Below are 17,080 nucleotides of genomic sequence, written 5' to 3' on the forward strand. Positions count from 1 at the left end.
CTGAACATGTTTCAGCCAAATTCTCCTATTTGCTTCTACGGTTTTAGTGACAACTCCAGGATTCAAGAGTTATATCAAATCTGGAGGTCACCAAGAAATCTTGCAATTGTAAAGGCACTCACTCCATGAAAGGGTTGTAGGAATCACAATAGAATCTGAATTACCATTTAACAATGCTAACATCCTATGCGTGGTCCACATTAGAGAAGATTCTGCAGAGTTATTAGGATCTTTATGTGCATGTGGCTTGTCAACGTAGCTATAAGTCCAACCATTCCTTCCCTTCCCAATCATTGCAAGAGATGTTTGGCGTCGCTGATACATGAGAGTCAGTCAACCTTATATATATCATGCCGACATGGACGGCTACTAAAATACACAGAATCAACAGAGAGAAAGAGAGTGAAATGAAGGTGGTACAATCCATTCAACCGCAGCATGTGACTTGCTGGTTGTGATTTGTGAAGGAGAAGGCTAGAGAAAACTATTTATTTTTCTTGTTTCATTGAATCTTTCTTCATCCGACATAATCATTTTAGCTCTATCTATCCCCACTTCATCAACTTCTTTGGTCCTCGTTTCTCTTCTGATCCTGATTCCTAACACTCTGCCAATCCCTTTGCAGAAGTGTACTATATATCCTTTGATATTCTATGGATGAACGTGTTCTTTTTAGCAGCCAGACACCCAAGCAACACAGAGATATGGCTGAACACTTTATATCTGTAGCTTCACCACATTAATTGCTCAACTGCTTCATTCCAGGGATCAGTCAACGCCTCCCAGACCTCCCCAAGTAAGTTTAGGCTTTTTCCATGTCTTCCTTTTGTTGTCACTTCTTATCTGGTTCAGCTTATGATTTTTCATACAAACCAAGTTTCTGCATATAGAAACAACCGTTCTATATAAAGATTACATTAATCTTCCTATGTTTCATAGTGATAATTGAGTCAAACTAATTAGGATTAATATATATTGAGTCATACATCAATTCAATATATATATATATATATATAATATCTGGTCAGTGGACCGCAAGCTTAACTCCTGTTACCAAACTCATGTTGACTCTGATACCATACCAGAAATCTATTACTGATAAATGAATCAAATTAATCAGGATAAACATATATTGGGCCAAGCATCAATTCAATAAAAAAAACTAAATTTGATAGATTATGAACTAGGCTCAAATATATATCTATATTTATTTAATACTGGACTATTTTCCTAGTTCTTGTTTTTAATCTCTCCTCAAATATATGTTTTCAACTATCGTCCTTAATCATTGAAGGTGTACGAATAGTAAATAATGCATTATCGTCGTCTTGTGATGCCTGAAGCACTTCTCTGAAAACGATCATGCCTCAAAAACTTAGGCATATCCTTAACAAGTTAGAAGAGTTGGGGATTAAACTCGTTAGCTTTTCAAAGGTTCCAGGAATAGTGTGATATGGATCTACAAGTGGATTCCAATAGAACTCTCAGAAGTTCCAATCCGTCTCGCGCTAGCTCATAGACAATGGAGTTGAGGTAAAAATACTTAAACTGCTCCAAGATATACTAGCTTACATGGAATAATATTCTGAAACAAAACGTACCGATTTGTATGGCCTTCATTCCACTCGAAAGATTCCAGGGAGAAGTTTCCTATATATGTCCTTGGCAGGGTCCTATATATGTCCTTGGCAAGGACATGCAATTGTTTCTAGGTGACTAGGTGGGATCAGTCGCCTCTCTCTCTCTCTCTCTTTGATCCTCAAATATACACACAAACACTATGTTTGAAACAAAATTTGGTAATAGCCGCATTAAAAGGTAGATTCAAGAGCACTTGAAGGTTGCTAGAGAAGTCTGTTAATTAAGCCTCTACAATAAATTTCTTCCGTATATTTCTTCACCTGAATTTCCAATATTCATTGGATATTGATCATTGGAAAAAGACAGTAAATGCTAGTTTTTCCATTGCTAGAAAGTTTTCCAATTATTATTGCCACTAGTTTTTATAAATTAGATATTTTATTGTGAAGTTATTTAGTTATTTTATGAATAAGATATTTGATTGCTAGAGCAACTTCTAAGCCCTTCTTTCTGGTATTCATAATTGACTTCTATAATAATGGTTTCCTTGAGTTAATAGTTTTTCTATTGGAAAATATATAGTTTAGCTATGCATGAATTGCAAACCAATGTGTGCGAATGGCTTAGTAGATTATGAGTAGCCATGTACATGCTATTTGCACAATCATTCGCTTTTGAGTCCTATTCTCTTAACAAAAACGTAGAGTTTACATCATCTAATAAGAACGTCCAAGATTTAATCGAATGTCCTAAACAAGCATTAATTATGTGATTAGATTGCTTCGATACTCGTCTGTCAAAACAAAAGAAAAAGCTAGTACATAAACTGACCGACAACTTCATGTTTTCTTTGATACAACCCATATGGTAATGACATGAATTTTTTGACCAGAGAATAACTTTGGAATTATATAAATTGTATTTCTCTAATTACTACGGCAGATAAAATACATGATGTTTCAGAAAAAAATGCTTAAGTCCATTAGAGTCAATACGCAAGTGCCGTGATTTAATTGACTACCGTGGTACCTGATGAGTAAATGAGGGAGTAAAGGACCAATTTAGTAGGTAGGAAGAGTACCGTTCTTCTGAAACAGTAAGCAGCACCATTTACGAGCATTAATCCGTGCAATGCCTGACATTAATCCGTACACACACGATCGCATCATTGCTCATTGAGCCCATGTGCATCCATCGTTCTCACTGAAATCACCTCATGAACTCTGGGTTAAAGCCGCGGCCGTAGCGTGTCGAAGGCCTCTGTGGGGGGTCACCGCGACGGCATTACTCCCTTCCCCATGCAAGAGGGCAAACACCCTCAGCGTTTAGTTAGTGGGGGCACTTCTTCAGCGTCTAGTCAGCGGGAACAGCGTTTAGTCGCAGAGCTACCGGAGCTCCCTTTCACGAGTCTAACACGTCGTGCAATCTCTATATAAGCAGGTCCAGGGTATCCCATTGGCGAGTCGAAGGAAGCTGAAGAAGATGAAGGTGTTGGGAATCGTTTCGGAAGCGCGAGATCTCAATCAGGTAGTTTTTTCGCATGGTTAGTTTAGTCTTTGCATTCTCGATCGGTCTCATCTTATAGTGGTTCGCTTCTCTTATCAAGTGCATTCCTGCGACGCAATCCATATCCAAGCAGATAAAAGCGTATTCTTTCGGTGAGTTAAAGGAAGCCAAACAAATGTCCTTGGGAAGAATGGAGGTGTTGGGAATTGTTTCAGAGGCACGAGAGCTAAGTCAGGTATTATTCTAAATTCTCCGCATGCAGTGCTTTGTCTTTACATTCTCCGTGATATTTTCCGTAACTCAGAGGGTTCTTTGTTCGGATACTACATGTGGAGTCGTCCTTGTCAAAGAGAAAACTGGTTTGGATCATAAAAATATCAACTCACTGTAGTCTTCTTTTCCTTGTCCCTTTCTATTCCTGTGCCGTGGGACACCATGGCAAACGTTTCCGCCCATTGATGTGGTCATTCAATGACCTGCTGCAGTGAGATCCACACACGGAGTTCTCCAACATCGTCAGACAACACCGCCTGGAATCCTTGTTAAGCTTGTAAAGTCGAACCTATATAGCGTAACGCTTCATTAATCGTAGCTAGATAACGACTTCACCATAGTGTTGATGGCTGGGGTGAGATGCCAAGTCTTCATTCTTAGCTAGACAATGACGATTCCCGTAGTGTCGATGGCTGGGCTGAAAAAGAAGTGCCAACCCAGCCACTGGCTTTTCTTGCCGACCTGTTCAAACTTGTTGTAGAACTATTTCCAAATCTTTATTCCCGGTGAGAATTCTTTCCGATTGTTGTTTCGAGTGTAGTGGCCCAATGTTCATAACAATCCCATGATATCGACTCCCTACTTTCCGTCTTTGTTTTCGGATTAGGTGAGAAGACCAGCATAGCGTTTCTTACATCAAAGCTGAGTTTCTCACTGGTATCATAAAAGGATATTACCCTCACCAGATCTTTAGCATCCATGTCCCTAACGTGACAATTCCTCGAACGTAGAAAACAAAACAAATTTACGAAAGAATACAAACTGGGTAGAGCTGCAACGTGGGATGTGGCCAGTATGGCCAGCACACCTTGTGGCCGTGGGCGTGTGGGGGGTGGGGTGTGCAAGGATACAAGGAGGAGAGACTGATGTGCGATGGAGTCGGGGAAGAGGAGAGACGTCGCATGATGGGTCATGTCCGTCCACGGCCGCAGCTTCTAGTCCCACGTCGCGTTGCGTCGCTTCTGGGCGCAGAAAGCCTCGAAGTGGAGCGTTCGGCAGAAACGATGGTCGACAATTATGAGGGTGGCATGCTCCAAAATCACGCCCCGCCGCCCCCTCCAAACACGGAGATGCTTATGCTGCTTTGTCCATGCGGATGAAGCCAATTCCCCAAAATCTTACGCCTTCTTTTTCTTTTTTTTTTGTCTCCTCTCCGATTACACCGTATATATTCAAGTAAAACAATTATTAGTTTTAAGGGATACAAAATTCCGCATCCCAATGTTAAAGCGAACTCTGGAACGTTGATGTTAAATACATCAGAAAGAGAAAGGCCATTGTGTTCACACCGGACAAGGCACAAGAAAGGATAACTCTTTCTTTCTACATGGAAGAAATTCTAGAAGTGGGTTTCTTTTACCATTTCTTACATTTCCGTTTATGTCATCAGGAAGAAGTTCTGGAATTGGGTTTCTTTCTCTTGAGGAGTACACTGTTTCTTACTTTTCCTTTTATGTGATGAAGATGTGATAGTGGTTCATATATTCCTGCGTTAGGTCATCATTAGGTATTGAGTAGTGAACTTAAGCCTGTAAATGAGATGATATCATTTATATTTTTAACATTCTCCTTACACCTGCATGACAGATGGCTCAAATTCAATACATAAATTTTGAATTCGTAGGAAATTTCTTACTGCATGGGCTTTAAGGCTCGTGTAGATGACGGATGACTTACTTAAATTAAATGGGGACATAATTTTATGGAACGTGTGAGCCAGAGATATTCGAAAATAATTCTTAAATTAGTTATTATTGCTATTTTATCCAAAATCCTAACTCAAAGATATGATTTAGAGTTATATTTTTAACAGAGTTTAATTAATTTTACCTTGAAAGTAAAAGCAAGACAACATTGGATTAAACATCAGAGGTCTGAGCTCATGGCTATATAAACATGAAGGCCTGTTGGTTTTCTTCTTCGTGAGAGTTAAGCACTAAGTTCATCTCCTTCCCTCAGGCTCACACTGCTCCTGTGATGGATCACAGTCCACCATTCTTAGCCACCTACAAGAGCCTCTTCGGCGGACAACAAGCCATTGACACTGAAACCGAGGTGGTGGAGTGCTGCGACCTCCCGCTCATCGATCTCAGCCGTCTACACGACGTGCTCGAGGCCGCGCAATGTAAGCAAGATATCGTCACCGCCGCCTCCGAGTGGGGCTTCTTCCAGATAGTGAGCCACGGCATACCCGACGGTCTCTTGGCGAGGTTGCGAGAGGAGCAGGTTAAGATGTTTCGTCAACCGTTCAAGCGGAAGACCAGCGAGAAACTCCTCGACTTCTCCGACGACAGCTATCGGTGGGGGACACCCACGGCGACCAGCCTGAAGCACTTGTCGTGGTCGGAGGCGTATCATATTCCTCTATCTTCGTCAAACAAGCCTGCAAGAAGTAGCACGATCAGGTACTTCACAAGATGTTCTTTATATCACGGAGTAATAGATAATACATGACATGTGTTGCAGCCAAATTTCATGGTTTTCTTGCTAAGCTTGGATTTCCTCATAGATCTCTCGGTTGACTGTGTATATCTCTTGTGAACCCTAAGTTTATTTCCACATCTGTTAAGTTACTTTGCATATCTCTTATGACACCCTCAGTAATGCTTCAAATGGCCATCTTGCAACGCAGGTGCGTGATAGAAGAACTTTCTTTGGCGATGGCCCAACTGGCAACTCAACTGGTCGATACGCTTGCGGAAGGATTTGGACGCGATGGCACATATATGAAGGAAAACTGCACACGTAACATGTGTTATCTACGGCTAAACCGCTATCCGCCATGCCCAATACCTGCTCAAGTGTTTGGATTGGTTCCTCACACTGACAGTGATTTCCTCACCATCCTGTGCCAAGACGAAGTGATCGGGCTGCAGTTGAAGAAGGGTGGGAGATGGGTCACTGTTAGGCCTAATCCTAACACGCTCGTCATCAACATCGGCGATCTATTCCAGGTGAGAAAATAGTTCTTGCAAGTAAGTGTTTCCAAGTGCTTTTGACACATGAAATACTCGACCGAGACGGAGACCTGGTGTTTTATGGGAATGCAGGCATGGAGCAATGGCTTATACAAGAGTGTGGAGCACAGGGTCATGTCGAACCCACACCTGGAAAGGTTCTCAGTGGCCTACTTTATGTGCCCCTCCAACGAAACTGTGATCGAGAGCAGCGCACAGCCGGCCATCTACAGGAAGTTCAGCTTTGGGGAATACCGACAACAAGTCCAGCAAGACGTCAGGCGAATGGGCCACAAGGTTGGGCTCACAAGGTTTCTTGCTTGAAGCAGATGAAACATCCAGCGATTCCCTCCACAGCTCTTTTCTCCGAGTGCCAATTTTAGCTTTTTGGCCACTAATTATAGATCTAAAATTGCGACAAACCATAGTCCCAAGGAGTGCTAAATATTTAGAGTCCAAATAGTAAGTGTTGCAGTCATCTGATCCTCGAAACAGTTGACAGGAAACAGATAGATCTATAGGTTACATTTGTAAATCGAAGAAACAGAGGTAGAAACCGCTTGAGCTACCTTCAAGATGTACTACTTGGGGAGGAGGCAACATGAATAAATTGGTAGTATTCGATAAATATTTGGACGTACACAACCTGTTTCAGATGTCGCAGGAACTATACAACAAAACAAAACTTCTCAGTCGCTGCTCATAATCACTTGTAGGAGGAGATAAAACCACATGAGATCTGCGATTGTTGCCAAACTTTGTAAGACCGTAGGCAGAATCTTCGTCCACAGAAAAGAATGCATCCTTCGACATGTTACCTCGTTGACCTCGGTGTTGGATTGGCATTGGATTCAGTAATGAATGCATCAGCCGTATCAAATATGCGAAAGAGAGAATCATCGGCTCGATATGACCATGATATGAAGCATCCCTAGAAGCACTTGCCACAGGTAATGCCTGGCTCTCTTTTCTTTGGTCAATCGTAAACTTCTAAGTTTTGGTTAGACTTACTTGAAGTAAAAAGAACAGCTTGTGAATTCTCGCCTGACTTCAAAACTTGAATGCTTTCATTGTAATTCCCATTCCAAGCTTTCAAACCACTCGGCATCTTCGATTTAGCAGCAGACATCAAGTTCTTTACGAATCGAAGATCTCGAAGCTTTTATCGCCGAGGAAGAACAATGTGGTGTTGTGACGCCATGCAGAGGAACCAGATAAGAGGTCAAAAGATCACAATATCTCTCTCCAATCCTACTCAGATCCGTAGTGGACGACAGAAATTGAAGTCAAGATTCCTTTTCTTATTCTATTCATGACTCTTTCCTCGGATTAGGACGGAACTAAACAAACATGCAGTTTTCCATTACAAAAAAATTGTCTGGTTACATTATTGATTGATTGAAGGGAATAAAACCAGTAATAAACTTGTAATTTGTTTGTCCTGATATTAGATCTTGGTCGACATAATTTATTTGGCCCAAAATCTATCTCTATTTTGCATGCCAATATTTAATCTTGAATTCATGCCTATTAATACTTAAATACTATACCTTTCAAGTTATAAAACTATAAACACAAAAGGAAATATTATGATTAGAATTAACATATATAAAAAGATACCTTTTCATCTAATCCATAAAATTCCTTTTTCATCTTCATCTTCTTCTCAATTTTTTTTTTCTTTTATTTATTCGTTTGCTGTTCAACAACAACTTGGCAATGATTCCTATCAATTGCCGGCGTTTCCTGTGAGGCTAGGCTGTAAATATCCAATTTTATTTTATTTTTAATTAAAAATTATATTATATCAAATAATATATATGACATTCATACGTAAAGACACTGATCGATCCAATGTCCCAATAAAACTAACAAGAACTTCTTGTGTGTGTTTTGATAGTAAATTTGGGTTTTAGTGGCACTGTTTGGGACATTCTCTAATAGTTTTTGTTACTGCTACAAAACCTTCTTGGGGAGTGGGCTTCTCTTTCCTCCCTGTTTACCTTCCTAAGCAGGGAGACAGAGGCCATCTTTGCCCACCAAGTTCTGCCACCATTTCCACCTCTGCCCCCCCCCCCCCGCCCCCCTTCCCACCCCCTTCTTCTTCCTGCTCCAGACAAAGAAGTTACTGCTCCTCCATATGGCTGCTTCACCGGTCACGGCAGTATGGAATGTTCGCACCTCGCACGCTTCATTCTACATTCCACCGGTTGGCCTCCAAGCTGGTGAACGAGAATCCCCCACCGTTCTCCAGCCTTCAACAGCAGCTCCAGACACTACAGCTTTCTATGCTCAAGACAGCGGGGAAGAGGCTTCCACCACCCAGCTCGCTGCTGATCTAATGATCCAGTTCAGGAATGTCATCTACGCCGCCGATGACTTGGTCGACGAGCTGCCTACAAGGCGTTGCAAGAACAAATTAAGCAGATGACAAGAGCTGCACTAGAAGGTGTTGCAAGAACAAGTTGAGCAGATGACAGGAGCTGCGGCAGACCAAGAGGGCAGCGAGATCCAGCTCAACGTTTTCAGATGATTCCAGACCGGCGAGGACGACGTTGCAAACCAGGGAAGCAGTTACCCTTCAGCCCTCACTGCCTTCAACTGATGGTTCTCAAGCAACAGTTGGTCCCTCAGCTACTGGAAGTTTGCCAAGATCTGTACCGAATAACTCTCAGAAGAACCACGCAAATGGTTTGGACTTGTCGCTCGAAACCAATGGCGGCCACGCCGAGGGTGTTGGATCGCATGCTTGTCCGCTGTTCATATGTAATTGCTTCCCAACAGCCAAGTCCAGCTCGAAGCAAGCAAGCAGTAGATCTTCACGGTCTCTGTTTAGCTGCCCAACGGAGATCGGGCTACAGGGAAGTGGTGGTCGTTCTTCGTGCCAATGGCCTGTTGCTCTTGACTTCCGGAAACAATCAAGGACCCCCAGCAAGGAATTGTCCATGGAGAAAGGATTGGTTGTTAATGTTTTGTATGATCCCCTACCCTTTCTCTATGTTCAGACAAAAATATACGCTTTCTGTTGGCAAGGAAAGAACTGTGGTCGGTGCCATGACATGATCTTTGGCTCATCTGTGTGCAGATCATTTTCTCTTTGATGGTTCATACCTTACTGCCAATTCCTGTAGCTAGTTTGATGGTATTAAATTCAATAATCATCTAATATTAGATAACTTTGACATGCCTTCTTTCTCTTCTCTACTTTTTTGGGCGTATCAGAAGAGCTAGAACTTCTTGAACCTCCTCCACATGCCTCTCACAACATGCAATGCCATCAGCATCAAATTGTCTGTCTTGAGTCCACCACATACCTTCCACAACACGCATTTCCGACAAGATTAGGAACCGGCGGAGTAGTAGAACAAGCCAAAGTGCAATGCATTCAGGAAAGCAAACCAAGTATCTGTGGAAAAGAGAAAATGTGATATCCCACAACATGCTGACTGAGCTACCTCTATCTATGCATCCATCTACGACTCAATAAGTCTCATTCTTGTCAGCTTCTGCATGTTCTTTTGTCTTTGTTATAAGGTAGGATCGAGAAGATGCAAAGCATGACCACAGTAAAAAATATCCGTCTTTTGAGCAGTATATATTGCTCTGAATTCACCCCGTGGTGGTGGTGGTGGTGAGGATCACATCACCTGGCAGTTTCATTACCGCTGTTCATCTTGCCCATGGAGAGTGTGAGGTATAGCAGTATCAGTGTTCCCATACAAGACCTGCACAAATGAGACCACACATCGAAAATCTAAATCACCGAATCCAATTCTTACTGCTTTACTATGTTTCCTATTAGCTCTAATTCTTGCTACCAACGCTATCTATGTGACCGATAGAAACATTATCCAAAAGAAAGTACAGCTCGAGGCTATCTATCTGATCAATAATAATAATTCAAACTTTTTAAGTCCAAGTTTCTACCATTAGCATCACCATCACCAGGTTTCACCCTCCTGAGGGTGACTTGACACCTAAGGGAATTAAAGGAGGAAAAAGGAAAGGACATGAAACAACTCTTTTCTTGAAATGCAAGCCGAGAAACTCAACTAAAAGAAAGTTGAATTTGCATCATGGTCGCATACTTTCTCTCCCTTTTGCACATTGATTCGAGACCCCCACGCATCAAATTGTCACCATTGGAGGACCCATTTTTAGTCAAAGAATGCTTCCTTCGTTCTTCTTGCCGTTTTATGCAAGTAATCCAACTATTTCATATACTCGTGGAAATGTGTCACCATCGACACCTACCATTACTATGACGACATGGTTTTAAAGCCATATTAATATTGGTATCATTACAAGAGATTGGCATTGGAGAAGACTAAGTTTATACTAGAAATCATGAAAAGTGAACGATTATTAGCGACCAAACTGTTAAAATAATAAGAAACTTATTGATCGTTATTTCTATCGTATAATAAGCATTAAAAGGGAGAATCGCATTCGTTCATAAAAATACCCTAGTTTTTCTGTAGAAACAGATGGTGTCATAAACTTACAAGGTGGCGAAGACGATAACGATTCCGCTTGGGTCGAGCCATCGCGAGGTTGGACGCCGAGCACCGACTCGCCTCCACCTCGCTCCATCCAGTGTCGGAGCCATCGCACGGGGAATCCCGACTGCCTCACCCTCGATCGCCACGTGTACCGAAAGAGGCGACTTCTCGGCCCATCCGTGCCCACCTGCGCGATTATCCATTGTACAAAGCCCAATCAGTTACGCGAGTCCGATGGCGAGCGCACTCGTCCACAACCCGGACGACTCGGGTCGTGACTCACCGGCGCCAGGATGCTCCTCTCCTTCCACAGTCTTGCTCTTCTCTTTTTCGACGCCGCTGCCATGTGATCCTTTTCTTGAAGGAATCTTCTTCGTCAACTTTAGAAACCAGATCCCGATGAGTTAAATCGTCAATAAACATTCATGATTAATCTTCTACCAAATCAACATGAAATCGTAGAGGACAAAGAGCAGGAAAAAAGGAAGAGTACTCGTGGGCTTGAACTGGAATGATCCTTGGTGTTTGCTACGAGTTGCTGAGAGATCTCATCGATGTCAACAGCAACGAAGCAGTCGAACGTCTCCCTCTCTGAAGTATCCGGTTTCGGTTCTCGGGTCGATGCAAGCTCGTAAGAACTCTTCGTAGACGAGTCGAAGCAGTGATAATAAGTTGGGAGGAGTGGGTACAACAGAATACATTGGAACAGCAGCTGATTGAAGTACCTATATGAGTACTCACCAAGTGCGCGGTTTTGGCCATCGCTTCACTATGGATATCTATTTGTTTCCTCGCTACGACATGAAGAATAGATTACTGCAAGAAACGATGGAGAGTATGATACAGGTGATGGCGAAACGGAAGGAAGCAAAAGGAGAGAAGGAGAGTATTCTGTGTCACTCTCCTCCTATATAGGAAAAAGGAGGTGTGAACACTTACGGAAGATCTGGATTGCTGCGGAAATCAGATAGGAATAGCCCAGCTTCTGTCGCCTTTTTCCCAAGAATGAATAGTTCCTGTTCAATATGGACACAAGTATTCATCAATATGAACACAAGAAGTGGCAACAAGCATCAGAAATGGACAAATGGGCAAAACACGAACAGTGAGATTTGAATGACAGATGAGATATTGGTTGACTCCAACTACGAGGCAAAGATGGTAGGCTTGATGTTATTATTATTTCGCCAATTTTTGGGTTCTTTCTCTTTGGCAGGAATAGTGGTACGGGAGAGCGGACAGGTGTTCCTCGCATGCAGTGGATGCTTTGTGCGGTCAAAGGAGTAACTACTCCGGAAACATATATAAGAAGAAGCAGAAAGAGAATGGAAGTCTATAAGAAATCTCGATTTGATTTTGAGAATGTTATCTGCATCTTACTAACTGTCAACCCTTATCGCATTAATGTTCCAATTCCATTGGATCGCTTGTACTATCTGCCTATTATTTCATGAAAATGATGGAATGAGCTGGAGTTGACCATCCGACATCAACAACCAACTACTATCTTAGATTTTGGAAACTCATTGATCTCTGTTACATAGCCAAAGATACTGCTACACTGGGCCAACAATTATCCAGTGCATGGACAGTTGCTCCATGATGATCAATGAGTAATTGTGGTTGCTTACGTTCTTGGAATCGAGCATAGATGTACAGGCACTATTCCACTTTTGCTCCCATCTGAATTGGAAATGCACTTATTATGTTCCAAAAAATCTTTTAATTAATTACTTCAGCACAATCACGAGGAGATGAGATGAGAAAGCCAGGAAAAGATTTCATTCATGGTAGACAAGTGTTGAAGATAAAGACAGTGAAATGAAATACTCTGTTTGACATGTCAAGCGTACTGCAGCAGAGTCGAATACTACTACGTAGAAGAACAATTAAGCAAATATCGTTTCTTTATTTTCATTTTTTTGTCATCTTATTTGAGGTCTGGAATACATTATATTGGATGGTGCAACTTGTTCTTAGTTTAGCACCTTCCAAGTCAACTCCTTAATTTTCTACTCAATGTTCTCCAGTATTAGTGGAGCTTGCAGCATATGCGAGGAAGTGCCAATTTCTGAGGCAGGTCAGCTGAGCCAAATTCATAATATCTAATGAGGATTAACTACGAAAAATGTTTGACTTTCTTGCTTCAGACGACGATATGATGTTGATCAATGACTCGCTTATTAAATTAGGAGTCTAGCATGATTTCAGCCTCCTAATCTGAGAAATCTCTGTTGCTTTAACCTCTTCTGAAGCTGCTATTAGCTCATTAAAGGGTCCTGGAAAAGAGTCCCAGAGGAGTGTGCTGTGCCTTTAGTTTGTGTAGCACTTGGTAGGCTTCATTTTATTGCTAGTGTTCTTCCTACTCACTAAATTTCATATAAATTAGCTGTTTATGCTTTATACATGCTTGGCCCAAAAATGTATTAAGCTGAGCATGTTTTCTATTATGTTTTATTTAATCATTTTCATTCATGCCTTGTAAGTGAAGAGATTTCCAAGAAACTCCCTAATTAAATTCTCCCTCAATATAGAACTAATACTCCATAAATCAAAATTATAACATAATATAGAAATAAATAGAGACCAAGCCAACTATATATTCACATGGCCAGCCATATATAGAATCTCTTACTTCTAAAAAGTTTCATAACCCAACATGTCTTTGCTGGACAAGCAGTTTTTTTGAGAGAGAGGAAGAGAGTAGTAGCTAAGCAACTTCTTTGAAAGGAATTTAAAGTGAAGAAAGAAGCTTCGGCATAGTTGTACTTTGGTGCTTCTTCATGTTCTTCATTGGGTCCTTTGACCCAAATATTTAGTATAATCAGCTACTTGGCTTTTCAAAATGTACATAACTATTCATCCTCAGTATTCCATTCAAAGTCTGACAGTTTTTGGCCTCTAAATTATTGCTGGTTGACTTGATCACATATCTAATTTTAATTCGTCTAATTCTCCAAGGCATTTGCCACTGAAGATGTCTCAACTCTGTGTCATCCAACTAGACCAAATCGAGACATTTTTCGACCAAAGTTGGTGTTTTTTCGGGCTTATACTGGATGCGAGTCGCTTGACCTACGCTGACCAAATTATCGAACTGAATTAAGTTAAACTATGCAAAACTTCACTCAAATTTACCTAAATTCCATACTTAAAGTATGCGACATAACAATCAAAGACAGCCACCGGTGCCAAAAGTTTTCACGACATTCGAGTTCTTGAGGTTACTAGCAAATACACTCACCTTGGTAAAATTTTCTTGAGTTGATCTGCCGACATCTAAATTTTTAGTATTGTCTGATAGCCATCTGGAAGAACTGTCTTAGTATTTTAGTGTTGCAGTGAGGTTGATGGAAAGAAACCATCTCATGTCACCGGCCAACAGCATGTTCTTAGCAGCCTGTGTCACCTACCTCTCTGTCTTTAGCAACACCTCTGTCTAATCCAAAGGTCTTTAGGTAAGTCCATTTGCATTAGATATAATTTGCCATATGTCAAATGATCTCAAATAAATGATTAATGAAGAGAAGTGCTTCTTTTCCAGTGCAATGGTGACATGTGATTGGGTCCATACAAGCATTGTCTGATGCAGCTCGCATATGCTGCCTCTTTTAGTAAACCAAGTAGAGATTTGTAGAAATCACACTTTTTTTCTTTTCACCTAAAAGCATCTTTTTCTTTCCTTTTCTTCTTTTACTTGTTTTGACTCAGTGTTTGCAATGGATGTGAGGAGTTAATGGCTGCAGCAACACAAATTCAATAATCTTTCTTCAATTTTCAGATAAATACTTTACTAGGCATTGTGAGTGATAAAGAAAAATTTTGTCAAGCAGGACATCAGAAATCATGTATTGCTCAGACAAGCTGTACCAGCATCTCTCAGTCGATAAGTAACATAATTATCTTAAGAGCCATACAGATAACAATGAACATGAAAAGCCAAATCATATCTTCACCAAAGCTTTTGCATCCCTCATACTTTGTAGGTCATCAGTGGGTGACATCCAAATTATAATCTTGTTATTTCAAAGCAAGTAACTACTGAAGGACTCTTGTTGGACAGCTTATCTGGCATTGCTTGGGTTGGGAGATAAACCAGCATTCTATTTCCAATCCTCATCTTCACCTACTGAGAAAACTATGCAAGTAGTAGTTGAAGTCCTCTGTTTTTCTAGCTTGTCATTGAGCTAAAGGCCATGTTGTTTCAGATTGGAGAAACTTCTGGTGCATGTGATCCATTATGTTAAAGGTGGTGACACAACTACTTAGACATCCAAATGTTGCTGTCCAAGCTGCATGAAGAGAAGGCAAAAGTAGCTCTTTTTCTTTTCATCATCTGAGCAGAGCTCCCAAGCTTCTCATAGCAACTTAATTGTCGGTCCTTTTAGCTCTCATCTCCGTAAAATGGTATGCTTTGTCCAAGTTGGATTTTTACTTCTAAAGAATGTGTAAATAGATGTACAGAGTTAACTCTTCACGGTCAATTGACTCTCTCAACTTTAGGATGTAGAACTGAAAGTAGCAGCCGAGTCAATTACTATTAGCTAAAGCCAACATATTTCCCCAACATGGTCAACTAAATCCTGCCACAAATGGTATGGAACCTTGCTCACTATACTTGCTATACGTCACTTGATATATCTAAGTGAAAGATTCCCAATCATAAGAACGAAAGATGCAGAGTAATGAAGTAAGAAACAAAGAAGTGAACATGCAGAGGCTAGCTGTAGCACTCATGAGGCTCACTCTATATAAGTGCTCCAAGTCCCTCATAGCTTCAGCATCACAGAGCCAACCGATCTTTGCTTTCTGAGATGGCCTCTAAGACTCTCTCGATGCTCTTGGCCTCTTTGGCCCTCTCCCTTCTGCTCACAGGGTCAGCAGAGGAACAGGGCTTGAGTCTTGGTTACTACAGCAAGGCGTGTCCTAATGCCGAATCTATCGTGTTCGAGGAGATGGCCAAAGTCATCAAAGTCGCACCAAGCCTTGCTGGTCCTCTCTTGAGGATGCACTTCCACGATTGTTTCGTAAGGGTAATGTCAACTTTGAGCTATCATCGAAACGTCGAAAATGTGTTTTGCCTAAACTTTTCAGCATGCAGGGATGTGATGGGTCAGTCTTATTGAACTCCACGAAGGGAAATGTAGCTGAGAAGGACGCACGTCCCAACCTCTCACTCAGAGGCTATGGTGTCATTGACAGAGTGAAGGCTAAACTGGAGAAAGCTTGCCCCGGGGTCGTCTCCTGCGCTGATATCCTAGCTTTGGTCGCCAGGGATGCGGTGGTTTTGGTACGATAACCTTCATCTTTTTTCTATAACCGATATACGGTAAACGTCAAGGGATTTGTTTAGCTGATGGCCATCTTTCCTCAGAGCAAAGGACCCTATTGGCCTGTGCCGACTGGCCGAAGGGATGGCTTTGTGTCCAGAGCCAACGAGACCAAACAGCTGCCACCACCCACCGCCAACATCACTACGTTGATCTCAATGTTTGCATCCAAAGGATTGAGCGTGAAGGACCTTGTTGTTCTATCGGGTGCATTCTCTCTCTTCAACTTAAGAGATCGGACTTCAGGTGGTTTGCTACAGAGATCTGAAGTTTTCATGTTTGCCAACTAGGTGGGCACACGATCGGGATCTCGCACTGCGCAGCCTTCAACGACAGGCTCTACAACTTCACCGGCAAGGCCACGCCCACCGACATCGATCCCACACTCGACAAGTACTACCTGGCGAAGTTGAGGACGATCTGCAAACCCAACGACGCCGTCACTTTCGTGGAGATGGATCCAGGGAGCTTCAGGACATTCGACACAGGCTACTACAAGCTGGTAGCCAAGAGCAGAGGTGTCTTCCACTCTGACGAGGCTCTCCTGCAGCATCCCCTGACAAAGGCATACGTCCTGAGCTATGCCGGTGCTTCCGAGTCCGAATTCTTCAAGGACTTCGGGGACTCCATGATCAACATGGGGAATGTTGGTGTCCTCACTGGCTCAACAGGTGAGGTCAGGAAGAAATGTTCCGTTGTCAACTAGAGGGTACGAACTTTCTCGATCAGCAATCGAAGAGACTGAGGAAGCAACTTTTACGCTGTGTGTTTGACTACCAAAGTGATTCGTGGTTTGGTAGCTTGTCATTTGTGAAGTCTGCTGTGATTCTTTGTAACTCTCTGTATCCTACTAATACTTTTCGGAATGACCGGTAGAACTCTACCAGCGAAGTTCATATCTTTCAATAAATAAGTTGATATTTCCAGAGTC

The 17,080-nt window shown here is 41.8% G+C and overlaps 3 protein-coding genes across 6 annotated transcripts; 2 read left to right on the forward strand and 1 right to left on the reverse strand.

The window, feature by feature from the left end:
- Positions 1-566: 566 nt before the first annotated feature.
- Positions 567-7,560, forward strand: LOC135622955 (gibberellin 2-beta-dioxygenase 8-like). Of its 4 annotated transcripts, none has more exons than XM_065125342.1 (7): positions 567-796; positions 3,019-3,108; positions 3,221-3,322; positions 5,320-5,765; positions 5,993-6,314; positions 6,411-7,267; positions 7,407-7,560. In XM_065125342.1, exons 2-6 carry the CDS (start codon positions 3,064-3,066, stop codon positions 6,639-6,641), a joined length of 1,146 nt encoding a protein of 381 aa, XP_064981414.1. In that variant the 5' UTR covers positions 567-796; positions 3,019-3,063; the 3' UTR covers positions 6,642-7,267; positions 7,407-7,560. The 4 variants fall into 4 exon arrangements, with proteins under 4 accessions (XP_064981414.1, XP_064981413.1, XP_064981412.1 ...); XM_065125341.1 differs by having other exon boundaries at positions 3,022-3,108; XM_065125340.1 differs by lacking the exon at positions 7,407-7,560 and having other exon boundaries at positions 578-796; positions 3,188-3,322.
- Positions 7,561-9,674: 2,114 nt separating this feature from the next.
- On the reverse strand, positions 9,675-12,055 carry LOC135583104 (uncharacterized). Its single transcript, XM_065126310.1, has 7 exons — positions 11,924-12,055; positions 11,759-11,835; positions 11,561-11,635; positions 11,313-11,459; positions 11,103-11,199; positions 10,823-11,006; positions 9,675-10,042 (listed from the first exon to the last, which is right to left on the reverse strand). Exons 3-7 carry the CDS (start codon positions 11,579-11,581, stop codon positions 9,961-9,963), a joined length of 531 nt encoding a protein of 176 aa, XP_064982382.1. The 5' UTR covers positions 11,582-11,635; positions 11,759-11,835; positions 11,924-12,055; the 3' UTR covers positions 9,675-9,960.
- A 3,534-nt stretch (positions 12,056-15,589) lies between these two features.
- On the forward strand, positions 15,590-17,080 carry LOC103997680 (peroxidase 1). The gene is made up of 4 exons (XM_009418979.3): positions 15,590-15,852; positions 15,921-16,109; positions 16,194-16,356; positions 16,440-17,080. The coding sequence occupies exons 1-4, from the start codon at positions 15,634-15,636 to the stop codon at positions 16,853-16,855; spliced, it is 987 nt and encodes a 328-aa protein (XP_009417254.2). The 5' UTR covers positions 15,590-15,633; the 3' UTR covers positions 16,856-17,080.

The sequence above is a fragment of the Musa acuminata genome, chromosome BXJ2-9 (genome assembly GCF_036884655.1).
Source record: "Musa acuminata AAA Group cultivar baxijiao chromosome BXJ2-9, Cavendish_Baxijiao_AAA, whole genome shotgun sequence".
Lineage (NCBI taxonomy): Eukaryota > Viridiplantae > Streptophyta > Magnoliopsida > Zingiberales > Musaceae > Musa > Musa acuminata.

Excerpts from the sequence above, each read along its gene's own strand:
- LOC135622955 (XM_065125340.1), top strand. The coding sequence starts at position 3,064 with ATGAAGGTGTTGGGAATCGTTTCGGAAGCGCGAGATCTCAATCAG. Across the intron at positions 3,323-5,319 it reads AGGCACGAGAGCTAAGTCAG|GCTCACACTGCTCCTGTGAT; the intron begins GTATTATTCTAA and ends TCCTTCCCTCAG. Across the intron at positions 6,315-6,410 it reads ACATCGGCGATCTATTCCAG|GCATGGAGCAATGGCTTATA; the intron begins GTGAGAAAATAG and ends ATGGGAATGCAG.
- LOC135583104 (XM_065126310.1), bottom strand. The coding sequence starts at position 11,581 with ATGGCCAAAACCGCGCACTTG. Across the intron at positions 11,460-11,560 it reads TGGCCAAAACCGCGCACTTG|AGTTCTTACGAGCTTGCATC; the intron begins GTGAGTACTCAT and ends TCGTCTACGAAG. Across the intron at positions 11,200-11,312 it reads ATTCCAGTTCAAGCCCACGA|TTGACGAAGAAGATTCCTTC; the intron begins GTACTCTTCCTT and ends TGGTTTCTAAAG.
- LOC103997680 (XM_009418979.3), top strand. The coding sequence starts at position 15,634 with ATGGCCTCTAAGACTCTCTCGATGCTCTTGGCCTCTTTGGCCCTCTCC. Across the intron at positions 15,853-15,920 it reads TCCACGATTGTTTCGTAAGG|GGATGTGATGGGTCAGTCTT; the intron begins GTAATGTCAACT and ends TTCAGCATGCAG. Across the intron at positions 16,357-16,439 it reads GGACCTTGTTGTTCTATCGG|GTGGGCACACGATCGGGATC; the intron begins GTGCATTCTCTC and ends TTTGCCAACTAG.